Consider the following 15,749-nt stretch of genomic DNA (forward strand, 5'->3'; position numbering starts at 1 on the left):
ATATTTTTTCATGGACCATCAGACCAATAGGCGTGGATTTTCTAAAGAATATTTTTTCATGGACCATCAGACCAATAGGCGTGGATTTTCTAAAGAATATTTTTTCATGGACCATCAGACCAATAGGCGTGGATTTTCTAAAGAATATTTTTTCATGGACCATCAGACCAATAGGCGTGGATTTTCTAAAGAATATTTTTTCATGGACCATCAGACCAATAGGCGTGGATTTTCTAAAGAATATTTTTTCATGGACCATCAGACCAATAGGCGTGGATTTTCTAAAGAATATTTTTTCATGGACCATCAGACCAATAGGCGTGGATTTTCTAAAGAATATTTTTTCATGGACCATCAGACCAATAGGCGTGGATTTTCTAAAGAATATTTTTTCATGGACCATCAGACCAATAGGCGTGGATTTTCTAAAGAATATTTTTTCATGGACCATCAGACCAATAGGCGTGGATTTTCTAAAGAATATTTTTTCATGGACCATCAGACCAATAGGCGTGGATTTTCTAAAGAATATTTTTTCATGGACCATCAGACCAATAGGCGTGGATTTTCTAAAGAATATTTTTTCATGGACCATCAGACCAATAGGCGTGGATTTTCTAAAGAATATTTTTTCATGGACCATCAGACCAATAGGCGTGGATTTTCTAAAGAATATTTTTTCATGGACCATCAGACCAATAGGCGTGGATTTTCTAAAGAATATTTTTTCATGGACCATCAGACCAATAGGCGTGGATTTTCTAAAGAATATTTTTTCATGGACCATCAGACCAATAGGCGTGGATTTTCTAAAGAATATTTTTTCATGGACCATCAGACCAATAGGCGTGGATTTTCTAAAGAATATTTTTTCATGGACCATCAGACCAATAGGCGTGGATTTTCTAAAGAATATTTTTTCATGGACCATCAGACCAATAGGCGTGGATTTTCTAAAGAATATTTTTTCATGGACCATCAGACCAATAGGCGTGGATTTTCTAAAGAATATTTTTTCATGGACCATCAGACCAATAGGCGTGGATTTTCTAAAGAATATTTTTTCATGGACCATCAGACCAATAGGCGTGGATTTTCTAAAGAATATTTTTTCATGGACCATCAGACCAATAGGCGTGGATTTTCTAAAGAATATTTTTTCATGGACCATCAGACCAATAGGCGTGGATTTTCTAAAGAATATTTTTTCATGGACCATCAGACCAATAGGCGTGGATTTTCTAAAGAATATTTTTTCATGGACCATCAGACCAATAGGCGTGGATTTTCTAAAGAATATTTTTTCATGGACCATCAGACCAATAGGCGTGGATTTTCTAAAGAATATTTTTTCATGGACCATCAGACCAATAGGCGTGGATTTTCTAAAGAATATTTTTTCATGGACCATCAGACCAATAGGCGTGGATTTTCTAAAGAATATTTTTTCATGGACCATCAGACCAATAGGCGTGGATTTTCTAAAGAATATTTTTTCATGGACCATCAGACCAATAGGCGTGGATTTTCTAAAGAATATTTTTTCATGGACCATCAGACCAATAGGCGTGGATTTTCTAAAGAATATTTTTTCATGGACCATCAGACCAATAGGCGTGGATTTTCTAAAGAATATTTTTTCATGGACCATCAGACCAATAGGCGTGGATTTTCTAAAGAATATTTTTTCATGGACCATCAGACCAATAGGCGTGGATTTTCTAAAGAATATTTTTTCATGGACCATCAGACCAATAGGCGTGGATTTTCTAAAGAATATTTTTTCATGGACCATCAGACCAATAGGCGTGGATTTTCTAAAGAATATTTTTTCATGGACCATCAGACCAATAGGCGTGGATTTTCTAAAGAATATTTTTTCATGGACCATCAGACCAATAGGCGTGGATTTTCTAAAGAATATTTTTTCATGGACCATCAGACCAATAGGCGTGGATTTTCTAAAGAATATTTTTTCATGGACCATCAGACCAATAGGCGTGGATTTTCTAAAGAATATTTTTTCATGGACCATCAGACCAATAGGCGTGGATTTTCTAAAGAATATTTTTTCATGGACCATCAGACCAATAGGCGTGGATTTTCTAAAGAATATTTTTTCATGGACCATCAGACCAATAGGCGTGGATTTTCTAAAGAATATTTTTTCATGGACCATCAGACCAATAGGCGTGGATTTTCTAAAGAATATTTTTTCATGGACCATCAGACCAATAGGCGTGGATTTTCTAAAGAATATTTTTTCATGGACCATCAGACCAATAGGCGTGGATTTTCTAAAGAATATTTTTTCATGGACCATCAGACCAATAGGCGTGGATTTTCTAAAGAATATTTTTTCATGGACCATCAGACCAATAGGCGTGGATTTTCTAAAGAATATTTTTTCATGGACCATCAGACCAATAGGCGTGGATTTTCTAAAGAATATTTTTTCATGGACCATCAGACCAATAGGCGTGGATTTTCTAAAGAATATTTTTTCATGGACCATCAGACCAATAGGCGTGGATTTTCTAAAGAATATTTTTTCATGGACCATCAGACCAATAGGCGTGGATTTTCTAAAGAATATTTTTTCATGGACCATCAGACCAATAGGCGTGGATTTTCTAAAGAATATTTTTTCATGGACCATCAGACCAATAGGCGTGGATTTTCTAAAGAATATTTTTTCATGGACCATCAGACCAATAGGCGTGGATTTTCTAAAGAATATTTTTTCATGGACCATCAGACCAATAGGCGTGGATTTTCTAAAGAATATTTTTTCATGGACCATCAGACCAATAGGCGTGGATTTTCTAAAGAATATTTTTTCATGGACCATCAGACCAATAGGCGTGGATTTTCTAAAGAATATTTTTTCATGGACCATCAGACCAATAGGCGTGGATTTTCTAAAGAATATTTTTTCATGGACCATCAGACCAATAGGCGTGGATTTTCTAAAGAATATTTTTTCATGGACCATCAGACCAATAGGCGTGGATTTTCTAAAGAATATTTTTTCATGGACCATCAGACCAATAGGCGTGGATTTTCTAAAGAATATTTTTTCATGGACCATCAGACCAATAGGCGTGGATTTTCTAAAGAATATTTTTTCATGGACCATCAGACCAATAGGCGTGGATTTTCTAAAGAATATTTTTTCATGGACCATCAGACCAATAGGCGTGGATTTTCTAAAGAATATTTTTTCATGGACCATCAGACCAATAGGCGTGGATTTTCTAAAGAATATTTTTTCATGGACCATCAGACCAATAGGCGTGGATTTTCTAAAGAATATTTTTTCATGGACCATCAGACCAATAGGCGTGGATTTTCTAAAGAATATTTTTTCATGGACCATCAGACCAATAGGCGTGGATTTTCTAAAGAATATTTTTTCATGGACCATCAGACCAATAGGCGTGGATTTTCTAAAGAATATTTTTTCATGGACCATCAGACCAATAGGCGTGGATTTTCTAAAGAATATTTTTTCATGGACCATCAGACCAATAGGCGTGGATTTTCTAAAGAATATTTTTTCATGGACCATCAGACCAATAGGCGTGGATTTTCTAAAGAATATTTTTTCATGGACCATCAGACCAATAGGCGTGGATTTTCTAAAGAATATTTTTTCATGGACCATCAGACCAATAGGCGTGGATTTTCTAAAGAATATTTTTTCATGGACCATCAGACCAATAGGCGTGGATTTTCTAAAGAATATTTTTTCATGGACCATCAGACCAATAGGCGTGGATTTTCTAAAGAATATTTTTTCATGGACCATCAGACCAATAGGCGTGGATTTTCTAAAGAATATTTTTTCTTGGACCATCAGACCAATAGGCGTGGATTTTCTAAAGAATATTTTTTCATGGACCATCAGACCAATAGGCGTGGATTTTCTAAAGAATATTTTTTCATGGACCATCAGACCAATAGGCGCGGATTCTCTAAAGAATATTTTTTCATGGGCCATCCGATTTCCTGAAGAGCCATATCTCACTCTACGCCACTTTACACATTTTCATTGTAGCACTGTGTTATATTTTTTGCAAGAGGTAGGGGTGGATATTGAGGTCAACTACCTATATTTTTACTGGGCAATTTTTAAATTCATTTTCGACGACTACATCTACTCTCAATTTGATTTAATTATTTTTTGATTAGTTCTTGGGGGGCAATGAAAGACCACGATAAATTCCCGGATTTGCTTGTTTGATGAGCAAAGCCAAAGAGAATTTACACGGGCTTGGTGCATTTTGAAAGTAATTAAATTTTCCAATACTTGTTTAACAGTTTAGCCCACCAGCAGAACTAATGGTGGTAGGAGGAGGATTTTTTTTCAGTTTAGCTTTTCATTTTATTCAGTGTCAAAGTTTTAATATCATAAAATCATCAACATTTTTGTTTAAAATGTTTTTATTTAGGTTTTTAATTGTTTTTATTTTTTTACAAAAAATTTATGAAATGCAGTTTTTGTTTTTTCTTTTTTAGTTTTGGGTGGCTGAGTTATTTTTCTTTAGCTTTAAACTTTGTTTTTCGGGAACGAGTAAGTTTTCTTTTAATTTGATGAATTATGATAATATTTGCAAGGGTTGGTGGGAAGAGGGTTTGGGTTTGACGCTTTAGTTTTTTGTCGATTTTTTTATTTTTGATTTAATGGAAAGTTGTTAAAATGAATTAATTTTTTGGGGGGTTAGTTGACATGGTGAGATTTTTCACAATGAATTGTTTTAGTTTTTTTACAAAGTCTTTATTTTTTTGCTAAGTAATGGGATATTTTTTTTTGATGATGATTGATTTTTTTTAATTTTTTTAAATTACAACAAAATCATATTTAAAGCCTTTAAAACAAAATATTTTGTAATCAACATTTATTAATAATAACAAAATAATATGTTAACTTAAAAAAACACACACACAATCACACCAAAAATGAGTTGTACTAGTTTTACTAGAAAATAACTTAAAATCATATAGTAATATAAAATTTGTTTAGTAGTTTTTTCGGTATGTGTAGGATATTTTCAAATCTACCACAATGAACTTACCTAACAAAGGTACAGCATCGGATGTGGCCGGCATCGTTTCAGCAACCATATTGAGAAACACAGTGAGGGAGAGTAAAATAGTAACACCTGAAATGGAAAGAGCATAAACGAATTATTATTGTTGTAATTATTATAATTATCGTTAAAATTGGTATAATTAATATTATTACTACTTGTCCTACATATAAGCACTAATTTCGGGAATCTTCCTTTTATGTCCATTGTACATACCAACAGTAAATTTAATCCCAAAATTTATAATACCAGTTTTAGCAAATACCAAAATGTACCAAATTTTGTACCATTTAGCGCTTTAAGTACACATAAGTAAGAATATCTAGAACTCCTTTCATTTCCACATTAATTCTAATTTTCAGGTATCCATCTATACCCATTCACCCAAATCCAAATTGTACCATTTATTACTTTTCGTACAAATAAGTAATGAATTATTAAATAAATAAATTTAAAATACTCAGATCAACTTCAAGATTCCAGCTCCTTCCGTTCACCCAAGTACAATTTGTATCACATTTAGATTTACGAGTACTATTTTCGTACACAAACAAAACTATATCAATCATACACAACAACAGTAATCTTAGATCTAAATTTCAAGATTAAACCTCTATCTATTCACATCAATCTAAGTTGTACCAAATATTGTACCATTTAGTACTTTTCGTACACATAAGTACGAATTTCCAAAACTATCTCAATCCTCCACTCCAAGAGTAATCTTAATTCCAAATTTAAGGATTCCAGCTCTATCCGTTCACCCAAATCCAAATTGTACCAAATTTAGTACTTTTCGTACGAACTTCTAAAAGGTCAAAATGTACGTCATATCTAAATCCTTCCAATCTTTATTTCAAAAATCAGGATTTCAGCTTTGTACACATAAGTACGAATTTTCAAAACTATCTTCATATTTCAATCCTACACTCCAACAGTAATCTTAATTCCAAATTTCGGGATTCCAGTTCTAACGGTTCGCTCATATCCAAATTGTACCAAATTTAGTACCATTTAGTACGAATATGTCAAACCTGTTGGATAATCATAATTCCAACATTTAGGATTCCAGCTCTATCCGTTGATCCAAATCCAATTTGCACCAAATTTAGTACCATATAATGTACATTTATTCTACACTCCAGAAACAATATTAATTCCAACTTTCAGGTTTGCGGCTTTATCCATTCACCCAAATCCAAATTTTACCAATCTCATCTCAATCCTTCACTCCAACAGTAATCATAGTTCCAGATGTTGGAATGAATACCAGCTTTATCCGTTCACCCAACTCCAATTTTTTTCCAAATTTAGCACCATTTAGTACTTTTCGTACACATAAGTACAAATTTCCAAAACTCCCTCCATATCTCAACCCTACTCTCTATCAGTAATCTTAAATCCAAATTTCAAGTTTCCAGCTCTATCCATCCACCCAAAAACCTAATTGTACTAAATTTAGTACCATTTAGTATTTTCCGTACACACACATAAAAACGAATTTCCAAAACTATCTTCATATCTCAACCCTACTCTTTAATAGTAATCTTAATTCCAAATTTCAAGATTCCAACACTATCCGTTCACCCAAGTCCAAATTGTACCAAATTTAGTACCATTTAGTACTTTTCGTACACACGAGTACGCATTTCCATACCAACTTTCTTATATCGACACCACTTCCCAACCTTAATTCCCACACCAAACTTCCAGATTCTAGCTATATCCGTTCAAAATATACAATTGGTACCAAATTTCGTAACTTTTAGTACTTTTCGTAAACTTATAGTTCGGATTTCCAAAAGCTCCCCATCAGTGACCCTCATACCAAATTTCACAATTCTAGCCCTCCCCGTTTGCCTAATATAAGGGGTACAATATTTAGTACCTTTTAGTACTTTTCGTACACTTCTAAGTTGAATTTCCAAAAACACCCCTACACACAGCAACCCACACCCAAAATTTGAAGTTTCTAGCGCAAGCCGTTTCGCCTGGGCGTTGATGAATCAGTCAGTCAGTCAGTGAATCACTCACCTCACTGTTCTTTTATATATATAGATAAAAAAGTTATTTTAAAAATATTCAAATACTTTCTGAAAAACGAAAAGCGCCGCAAACGAAAATATTTTTGAAAGATACATTTTTTTTTTTTTTTGAATATTCCACAACTTTCTGAAAAACGAAAAGTCGAACATATTTTTGTTAAAAATCGCGCGATTTTTCAAAAATATTTCCGTCTGCGGCCCAGAAAGTACTTCAAAATCGCGCGATTTTTTTTTAAAAATATTTTCGACTGCTGCGCTTTTCGTTTTTATACCCTACACCACTATGTGGAAAAGGGTATTATAAGTTTGTTTTGGTAAAAATGCATGTAACACCGCAAAATATTCGTCGGAGACCCCCAATGTGGTATACCAATATTCATATCTCGGCGAGATAAAGCGATTATGAGATGTGTGTCTGTCCGTCCGTCCGTGTCCGTTTGTCCATTATAAATTGTAATCAAACTCCAGGCAGCAATTATGGACCGATCGTCAGGAAATTTGGTATGGAGGTCGGATTCACATCAGAATAGATCGCTATTTTAATTGGTGATGATCGTGAAATATTTAGCGGGTGATATGGACCAAAAACATAATTTTTAATTTTTCCGATTTTGTTGCGGTCGCAATAATAGCCCGATTAACGCGAAATTTTAAATAACATAAGAGTATATGACAAAGAAGAAGCTTGCAATTTGAGATGGCGATCAGATAATATTTAGAGGGTTAAATGTACCACAAATTTTGTGTGAAAATTGTGATATTTTTTAATATACAGTTTATATCTTTGTTCCTGAAAGAAACATTTCTTCCTCGTGAGTTATATTTGGACCTTGACCTTTCCGTTCATGTCAATTATGTTGATGTACGTGATCAGATAACAGAGTTAGAACCTAATATATCCAGTTTTTTTTGTTTGTAGTGTAATCATAAACACGCTATTATAGGTCAATTGGTTGCTATTATAGCTCAATAGTCACGAAACTTTGCACGAGGCAAAAGTTTAGGTTGAAGAAAATTCCTATTATTTTGCATGATGATCTGATATTATTTAAGGGTTGAAATAGATCATTACTTTTGTAAGAAAGATGTACAAATTTTATTTCTGGTCCACATTTTAATTCCTGGAGGTCATATACCGGCAAAGTAGCCTACACATGGAAAAATAACTACTGACCTTTCCCCCTGATGCAAATTGCAATAACGTGTCTGCTAGATAATGGACCTAATGCCTAATGAAAATTCAATCGTTCAATGCGCACTATAACTCTCGAACTGATCTACCGATTCAAACCAAATTTTATACTTCGTAATATTTTGGCCAAACTGTGTAACTTCTAATATAGGCTATATGTATGTATATGTAGGTCCACACCTCCCCCACAGAAGTTCAAAATTTTTTTCGAAAAATGGCGAAGTGAGCAGTCGATTTGGTCCACACTTTCCGTATATTATTATTCCTTCCAGATATAGATCGGGTAAGACTATTTCTGTCCACAAATTCGGGTACCTCCCACACAGAATTCGGAAAAGTGAAATTTAAGAGTCCTCTCGAACAGTTTTGAATTTCTTTTCAGCAGATTGTCCTTGCGGCCACCTCTACGATGGTACAATGGCAAGTCCATACTTCCTGATATTATGGCCGAAAATGGCAAATCCGCAAGATAGCTCTCAAGGGATTTTTTGATTGGTCCAAACTTTGCACATCGTATTATTTCATCCAGTCATGTATCAGGTTGGAATATGGACTATTTCGGTCCCTTACTTCGAGTATTCCCAAAAAAAAATTTGGGAAAAGTGCAGTTTAAGGACTCGTATCGTATCTATTTCAATTTTTTGAAGAAGGGTAAGTCCATACTACCTGAGATAATGGTCCAAAAGTTCCAAAAACCCCTGCCGCCTCCAACTAAAATTACAAATCCGAAAAATAATTCTCATTTTTTTTAAATCAGAAGTTTGTTCTCTAAAATTGATTTGGTATAGCCCAATATTACGATACCTACAGATTCCGCGCATGTTGAAGAAAAGTTGTGATAGAAAATAAATATTTTTATACGCCGTATTTATTGTGTTCGTTTCTTTTTTTGTCAGAGGCTGAGAGTATATTACCGTTAACGCACTAAAGAAGGTGTAATTGCATATGAATAAGTTTAGGATTTATAAATTTGTTTGAATTATTTGAATTTGTATAAATTATTATTATTATTATTATTATTATTATTATTATTATTATTATTATTATTATTATTATTATTAATATTATTATTATTATTCTACCGGTATAAAATATATTTTTGATATCACAATATATACGTACAATGAACTATTTTCGAAATACCCTGAAAAGCACAAAACTGCATCATCAATCATATTTGAGGTACAAGTGCACAATTTTAGGACGATAGATCTTCAATAAACTCACAATTTTCCCAAATATCAAATATCAGAGATATAGCGAATTGCATTGTATACATATATATATATATATATATTGTTACGAAATTGTGTTTCAATCCCTTGTTCGGCACATCAAAGTGTGCCTATTTTTTATTGTTTTGTCTACATTGAAAATAAATACTGATTATTATAATTTTCTTCAAACTATTTGAACTCTTTTTATTTTTGCAATCAATAAGAACCCGGTTTATTGAAAGGAAATAATAAACCAACGTTTTTAAAGGGTAAAAACGTAACAATTGGTGTCAGAAGTGAAATTGCATGCAAAAAGTCATGAAGTTTGATGATCTGAAAGTGGACCAACTCAAGAAAGAATTGGGTAAACTGGAGTTGTCGACCACAGGCAATAAAGCAGAATTGCAAAAGAGGTTGATAGATGAATTCCAGCGTCGCGGAATCGAGATCGGTACGTATGAATTTGAAGATAAAGAAGAAGTTGAAGTAAATACTCGTGCAACTGCGAGCACCATGGATTTCAGCACAATGTTTGCCGCTATGATGGAAAAATTCCAAGAAGCACAAGCCAACAACGAGAGGCTGTTAGCTGAAGTTAAGGCTGAAGTTCAAGAAAGTTCTAAAATCAACAACGAGAAACTGTTAGCTAAAGTTGAAGAAAGTTCTAGAACCACAAACGAGAAACTTCAAGAAATTTCGGAAGTTATGAACGGCAGAGTGGATAACCTTGAAATACAAGTCAGCAAATTTGACGAAAAGCTTTCCAAGATGGAGTGTGACGTTGATGGCAAATTGCACGATATGGAAACAAAGATTAAAAACTTTCAATGCCAAGATGGACCAGTGCGAATTATTCCAGAAACCTCTAGCATAATAAAGGCCCCTTGTTTTGATGGCACCACTCCGCTCAATGTGTTTAAATTCCAGTTTGATACAGTTGCTGTAAGGAACAAGTGGAGCAACGAGGACAAAGCTTTAGAGTTGATCTTGGCCTTGAAAGGAAATGCAGGAAATGCAGAGCGTACCAATAAACAACAGAAATAGTAATGATGACATAATGGATGCACTAAAACGCAAGTATGGTGCCGAACATAAGAAGGAAATATACCGAATGGAATTGCGCGGTAGAGTGCAAAATGGCAATGAGAGTCTACAGGACTTTGCGATGGGTGTTGAACGTTTGGTACAGTTGACTTATCCTGGAGAAAATCATCCTCTTTTGGATCAATTCAAGATCGAGGCATTTGTGAATGGCATTCGTGATCCTGAAGTCAAACATGCAGTGTGTGCTACACGAAAGGCATCATTTGAAGAAACCGTCTCATTCGCACTTGCACAGGAGACGGCAAAAATAATTTCTAAACCACAGATATGCAAGCTGCGAAACGTCGAAGTTATAACTGAAAATGAGAGAAGTATGGTGAATGACATAAAAGAGGCTGTGATTCAGGCAATAAATGAACAGCAGAGCAAAACTAAAGTAACGTGTTATAACTGCGGTAAATCCGGCCATATTCAACGAAACTTCAAAGCGCCGAGAAAACAAACCAGATCTGTTTCGCCAACAGGAAACAACCGACAGGTAAATAACCAATTCTCACAAGAGTTACCTTTAAACTAAGAAGAGCTAGCACCACGGGGCAGGAGCTGGCTCCCACATCTGAAGGCCCCACAATCTCCATATCAGTAATACAGCAGAAAAACAACAATCTTACTGCTTGTGGGTACATTGATGGACGAAAGCACATTTTTACTACAGATGCGGGAGCATCGCAGTCTATCATCAGACCTGATTTAGTAACTAAAACAATTGAACCATTGTGCAGGGTAAGTCTACGCACGGCTACAGGAGAGTCTGCCACTGTCTATGGTAAGATAAATGTGAAATTAACCATTGCCAACATTAGCGTCAATCATGTATTTATTGTTGCCGACATTTTGGATGAAGTTATCATTGGGGCAGATTTCATGATTGGCCACGGCATCAATCTTTATATGGGACAAAAAGTAATGATTTGGCAAAATGTTGAAATACCCCTTGACGTCGGATATGAAAGCAAGGCTCAAGTAAAAAGGTTAGTTACCATCGAGTATCGGAGATTACCACCACATTCTGAAACTGTAGTATGGGCCCGTGTGGAGGGAGATTGTGAGGACAACAGTTTGTGGGTGGTAGAACCATTAGAAATAGAAAGTGATCTTATAACAGCAAAAGCTCTCGTTAAACCCTGTAATGACAAAATGGTTCCTGTAAGAGTGCTCAACTTATCCAGTTACAAAAAAGTCGTCAAGCCGAATTCCAAAATAGGTGAATGTGCTTCAGTAGGCGCGGTAATCAATTGTGAGGAAAAGCCGGAATTTGCAAATAAATCCAACAAACAACAGGAGTTACCAGCGGAATATGTATCGAAATGGGTAGAAGAGCTAGCGCCGCCAGATAAAAATAAGGCCAAACAACTTCTAAGAAAACATGCTTCCGCTTTCGCCGTACACGATCAAAGCCAGGGTAGAACGGCAATTGTGAAACACAAAATAGATACTGGCGAAGCAAGACCAATAAAACAGGCGCCCAGAAGTATTCCTCTAGCAAAGCGAAGCGAAGTGAAGGAGCTGGTAAATAAAATGGAGAAACCCGGAGTAATTGAACCATCCTCAAGTCCTTGGAGTTCGCCTGTGGTTTTGGTTAAAAAGAAAGACGGCAGCACTAGATTCTGCGTCGATTATAGAAAGCTGAATGAGGTCACAAAGAAGGACAGCTACCCGTTACCTAGAATTGATGATACTTTGGATACGCTGGCAAGAACAAAATGGTTCTCTACATTGGATTTGCAAAGTGGATATTGGCAAGTTGAAATTTCGGACAAGGACAAAGAGAAAACTGCATTTTGTGCTGGTGATGGATTATGGCAGTTTAATGTTATGCCATTTGGACTTTCTAATGCTCCAGCCACGTTCGCGCGTTTGATGGAACATGTGCTAAAAGGCCTTCACGGGAAGACGTGCTTGGTGTACCTCGATGACATAATTGTCATGGGACAGACTTTTGATGAACACCTGAAAAATTTGGATGAAGTCTTTAAACGCATATCAGCAAACTTAATGTAAAGAAGTGCGCATTGTTCCAGAGAGAAGTTAAGTACTTGAGGCATCGCGTATCATCGGATGGCATATCAACAGACGAAGACAAAATAACTGCTGTAAAGAACTGGCCACGACCGAAAAATCTTCGTGAATTGCGCAGTTTTCTTGGCCTTTGTACTTATTACAGACGTTTTGTTCCGAATTTTGCCAGTGTGGCAGCCAGCCTACACGAGTTGACCAAGAAGTCGCGACAGTTCCAGTGGACTGAATCTCAAGAAGCATTCCAGAAGCTTAAAGAACTTCTATGTACGGCACCAATCTTGGCCTACCCCATACCTGGAGAGAAGTTTGTGGTGGACAGTGACGCGAGCGGATACGGAATAGGCGGTGTGCTTTCCCAAGTGGTCGATGGTACAGAAAAAGTTATTGGGTACTTCAGCCGAGTGCTTTCAAGGGCTGAAAGAAACTACTGTGTAACGCGTCGTGAACTCCTAGCGGTAGTCGAGAGTGTGAAGCACTACCACAAGTACCTTTATGGACAGCGATTCCAACTGAGAACCGACCATTCTGCCCTGAGGTGGTTGCTGCAGTTCAAGGAACCTGAAGGGCAATTGGCTCGCTGGATTGAACGGCTTCAGGCTTATGATTTTAGCATAGATCACAGGAAAGGCGGTAAACATGGCAATGCAGATGCGCTCTCAAGACGCCAATGCAACACAGAATGTAAGCATTGCACAAAAGCCGAGGTAAGGGAAAGCATTATCGATGTTCGCCTAACCCATATAGGTTCCAGTGAAGATTGGTCTGCGGCGCAAAGAAGCGACTCAACGTTGGCAAAAATAATATCGACTAAAGAAGAAGGCAGAAAACCTACCCGAAATGACATAGCTGCCGAAAGTCCGCTAATGAAGTCATATTGGGCTCTATGGAATAGCCTACAGTTGTTGAATGGCTGTTTATACCGTACATGGAAGAGTGCAGATGGTAAAACGGTTAAAAATCTTATTGTGGTGCCGACCTCTAAAGTAAATGAAATACTGAAAGAATTCCATGACGGTCCTAGTGGAGGTCATCTGGGTGTGACAAAAACCCTAGAAAAGTTAAAACAACGGTTTTATTGGGTTGGTTGTCAACAAGCAGTAGCCGACTGGATAGCAAATTGCCCGCAATGCATAGCAGCCAAGGGACCAGTAAGGAAAAGTCGAGGACAACTTCAGCAGTACAACTCAGGTGCACCATTTGAGCGAGTTGCAATGGATGTGGCAGGTCCTTTCCCTGTAAGTGATGCCGGAAAACGTTACGTTCTCGTGGTTATGGATTATTTCAGCAAGTGGCCGGAGGTATATGCTATTCCTAACCAAGAAGCTAAAACAGTTATAGATGCATTTGTGAACAACTGGGTGTGCCGTTATGATGTTCCATTGGAGTTACACTCTGACCAGGGAAGAAATTTTGAATCTGCAGTATTCAAGGAAATGTGTGAGATATATGGCATAAGAAAAACTAGAACAACTCCACTACATCCGCAATCTGATGGCATGGTCGAAAGGTTTAATCGAACTCTGGAGGAATATTTGAGAAAAGTGGTCAGTGCACATCAGAAGGACTGGGATAAACACATACAAAAATTTCTGCTAGCATACAGAACAGCTGTTCACGACTCCACCTGCAAAGATCGTCTTTGGAACTGAGCTGAAATTGCCTGGTGATTTGGAATATGGTGTTAAGCCTTCAGCAGCTAATGAAGACAATCAGAACCTTTGCCAAGAGCAAGATGACCTTAACGAAATACATGAATTCGTGCGGAGTCGAATTAAAATGACAAGCAACAAAATTAAAGCCAGATATGATCGTGCAGCGAATTCTGAAGGGTTCAATGAAGGTCAATTAGTACTGCTATATAACCCGCAACGAAAGAAAGGTTTGTCTCCCAAGCTTCAAACTCACTGGGAAGGACCATACATGATAATTAAGAAATTAAACGACGTGGTCTATAGAATACAGAAATATAAGAGCTCGAGGTCGAAAATGAAAGTTGTACATCTAGAAAGATTAGCTGCCTATGGAAAAGGTGAATCTGTGCCTATTCGGGACGAACAGGCTTAAGTGGGGGACCGTGTTACGAAATTGTGTTTCAATCCCTTGTTCGGCACATCAAAGTGTGCCTATTTTTTATTGTTTTGTCTACATTGAAAATAAATACTGATTATTATAATTTTCTTCAAACTATTTGGACGCTTTTTATTTTTGCAATCAATAAGAACCCGGTTTATTGAAAGGAAATAATAAACCAACGTTTTTAAAGGGTAAAAACGTAACAATATATATATATATATATATATATATATATATATATATATATATATATATTTATTTATTTTTTTTTTTGTTTGTTTTGTTTATTGTTGAAGTTCAATCTCATTTTCGATTGTTTGAGTGGAGTATTCCCCCATTGGCTCAACTTCATTTATTACCCTCTATTACAGAGAGTCATGTTTTTCAAAACGAACTGACAGTGTTGCAAAATTTTACTGATCGCTACCAATATCATGATTTCATCCCGGCGAAGGGAATTATCAATTGGCTTCTCAGTTTTTGAAATGATGCCTTTTTAGCGAAAAACCGAACTCTTTAAGTGTCTAGTATTCTCATATGAATGAGAATCACACTCACTTTTCGGCTTTTCCAAAGAAACACCAAAATCAAAATATTTTGCAACATGTCAGCACGTATCAACTAAGAATTCTTCGAATTCTGTGAGTTGAAAAGAACACCAACACAGTTGCCTGTGAGGTTGTTATTGGAATTTTGTTTTTTTGTTTTTAACAAAGCTCCATTCATTCGCCCGTGCCTTGGCTGTTTTTTGTTTGTTTTGTTTATTGTTGAAGTTCAATCTCATTTTCGATTGTTTGAGTGGAGTATTCCCCCATTGGCTCAACTTCATTTATTACCCTCTATTACAGAGAGTAATGTTTTTCAAAACGAACTGACAGTGTTGCAAAATTTTACTGATCGCTACCAATATCATGATTTCATCCCGGCGAAGGGAATTATCAATTGGCTTCTCAGTTTTTGAAATGATGCCTTTTTAGCGAAAACCCGAACTCTTTAAGTGTCTAGT

The 15,749-nt window shown here is 36.2% G+C and overlaps 1 protein-coding gene across 1 annotated transcript in view; it reads right to left on the reverse strand.

Moving 5' to 3' along the window:
• nAChRalpha5 (nicotinic Acetylcholine Receptor alpha5) overlaps positions 1 to 15,749 on the reverse strand; it is a 627,615-nt gene that overhangs the window by 96,990 nt on the left and 514,876 nt on the right. The window contains exon 8 of the mRNA XM_073967499.1: positions 5,079 to 5,165. Within this exon, the coding sequence (XP_073823600.1) occupies positions 5,079 to 5,165 (87 nt within the window). The remainder of the gene's footprint in view (positions 1 to 5,078; positions 5,166 to 15,749) is intronic.

The sequence above is a fragment of the Musca autumnalis genome, unplaced genomic scaffold, assembly GCF_047663935.1.
Source record: "Musca autumnalis isolate F117 unplaced genomic scaffold, ASM4766393v1 scaffold_2, whole genome shotgun sequence".
NCBI lineage: Eukaryota > Metazoa > Arthropoda > Insecta > Diptera > Muscidae > Musca > Musca autumnalis.